Source organism: Fusarium odoratissimum (assembly GCF_000260195.1).
Source record: "Fusarium odoratissimum NRRL 54006 unplaced genomic scaffold supercont1.242, whole genome shotgun sequence".
In the NCBI taxonomy this organism is placed as follows: domain Eukaryota; kingdom Fungi; phylum Ascomycota; class Sordariomycetes; order Hypocreales; family Nectriaceae; genus Fusarium; species Fusarium odoratissimum.
The window spans coordinates 1-2,459 of record NW_022158928.1 but is presented as its reverse complement, the minus strand read 5'-3'; the positions used below and the strand labels follow the sequence as shown (position 1 = coordinate 2,459).

General features: G+C 55.6%; 1 protein-coding gene across 1 annotated transcript; it reads right to left on the bottom strand.

The window, feature by feature from the left end:
- Positions 1-38: 38 nt before the first annotated feature.
- Positions 39-1,671, bottom strand: FOIG_16855 (uncharacterized protein; the record flags this gene model as incomplete). Its single annotated transcript, XM_031218334.1, has 2 exons — positions 39-554; positions 694-1,671. Coding segments are annotated over 2 exons (1,494 nt in total), but the record flags the coding sequence as incomplete, so codon positions are not given.
- Positions 1,672-2,459: the final 788 nt, after the last annotated feature.

The window sequence follows — 2,459 nt, the reverse complement described above, 5'->3', positions numbered from 1 at the left end:
AGCTGATGATTTTCCAAATGAACCGGGAGGCATCGTACAGAGGGCTCTTTCGTTACTATACTGAAGGAGAAGATGCGATACGCCGCTTCCGAGGACGAAAGATATCTCGCGGCGATATAGTCCTTGTACTCGTCGGGCGTATCTGACGCTGGACTGTCGTCACTCACTCGGAAGTTAGCTCGGTCGGGGCCTTTGAACAGGTACTTAAACAGGTACATGAAGATGTTCACAGATAAACAGACGTCCACGTTAATGTGGCAGTCCATGTAGAGGATGAGGGATGGCATGTAGGGCACGACCCACGCGTCTTCCTCTTCCCTACGACGGAAGTGAATGCGACCTTGAGGATCGAAAGTTGTTCGGCGGGAGAGAGGGTGAGGAAAGCCGAACCTGCAACGGCCGTCCCTATTACAATAGGATGGCCCGTTCAAGTGATTGCGACTATGTATGTTAGTGCGGAGAACGGAGGCACGGAGGGCAGCGTCTGCAGGAGATCGGGGCAGTTCAGCAGAAATGATAGCATCGAGTGCATCGATTGTTGGCTCTGGCGAAACCTGGAATGAAAAAGGATATTAAGTAGCCCTTGCTTCTCAAAGATGAAAGAAAGGAGAAGGGGGGGGACGGCGAAGGAGGGGAGGAATGGGGGAAGCAAAAGGTAGGAGATGTTGAGATCGAGGTTGATTTGAGACTGACTTTAATAAGCATGTGTGCGTGCGGCAGGCCGCGTTTCTGAAACTCAACCACAGTGATGGCGTAGATAACTCGCCCGAAATGGCGCTTGATGAAGGCCTTCAGATGTTGGAGCCGCATGTGAAAAGCGCGGCAAGCAACGGTAGGCGCGTCTGTGAAATGCTGACCCGATCTCAGAGCGGAAACTATGTCGGGCCATCCGGGGTTCGTCGTCATGGTGATGAAGAAGGTCGGCTTCCCGAATCGTCGGGCCAGGGCTAAGGCGTCCGCAACGTGATCGGACGTCCACGCGCGCGAGCCGGTGAAGTTCGCCGGCAACCTATTGCGGAGATGGTCATACGCAAGTGAGTCGGTGGCAGGGTCAAAGCCGGACGATTGCAACGACCTCGCTCGTCTCAGGTAGTCGAGGTTCATCTCTTCGATCCTCGAGTACATATCAACCAGATACTCACACGTGAGACGACCGAAGATGAGAAATCGGGGCTCCGCTAGAAGCATCGATCGACACCACTGCAGCTGGGATAGTCCACAAGTTTCGGGCATACGCATACGTGCGCCAGTCTCTGTAGCCGTCGCGTCTCCTTCTCGCAAAGAGGCATCACCGAGACCAGGAACACCCCAGCCGGGTGTTCCGTGGGGAAAGAACAATGGATATTGGAGAGGCTCATAGTGCCGCGAAAGAACGTGGACAAACTGCGCTCGGCCGCCGTGACGAAAGAATACCACTTTGCGGCAGTCCACAGTGTTGAGGTTCTGCGTGTTGATAATCGCGGCGATCTCCCCACTGGCGGGACTATCCCTCAACTCGACGGCCAGCGGAGTGGCCTCGGAAGGCACCTGCTGCAGAGCGTGGCGAATGCTTGAGAGGTATGGATTGACAGACTGAAGCAGCCGTCTCACTTGATGAACAGCAGTCAAGGGCACCTTCGTGACCAGCGCCTTATCCGTCCGGGCTGCCTCGTCATAGAGGAACCAGCGCATGCTGTGATCGCCACTCGACAGGTTCAGCAGGCGATGATAGACCCGACCCGCGACGACAACGTCAGAAGGCACACCGAAGTGAACGAAACCTTCTGTCACACCTAGGGCGGAGAAAGCGAAAAGGTAATTCAAACGACGACTGAAAGCAGACAGAGGCAAGGCGGTAGTATCAAGCCAACGTTGGAAGTCAGGAGGATAAGGAGGAAGTTTGGGAGCCGTCTGTTTGCCATTCGAGCAGCACCAACCCCCCTTCTCCGTTGACAGGAGGAGGGCATCACAGAACGCACACCGACCCGTCCATGTTTGCTGGAACGGCCGCACCCGCAGACGGGCGAGGTGCACCCACCAGTTGCTGTCCTCTCGTCGAGAGAGCGCACGGTCTTGCGAGCCAGAGAGGTGATCCTGTCCTTCTCCTCCACCACCTCCTCCTCCAGGAGGTGCTATCGGTAAAGGTGAGGGAGCTGGGGGATGTAGGTTCTGGAGGCTCTGGAGGCTCTGGGAGTCAACAGAACTTTGGCGCCTGTTCGGACGCGAGGACCTCTGGCGTCTCGTCCTAGTCTCGTCATGATTCAGCAGACGGTACAGAACCGTCGAGTGTGTAGGGAGTCTAGAGGACAACACACCTTCGTGAAACGTAGCTGATCAGCAGCAGCACCACCTCCTGCTACAATCTGGTCATTTTGGATGCGCTGGTTTGCATTACGCAGCCGACAATCATCGCACAAACGATAGATCGCTGAAGACCAGGGTCGAGAACAGCGAGGGCAAAGACCGTTTGATAGTGGCAG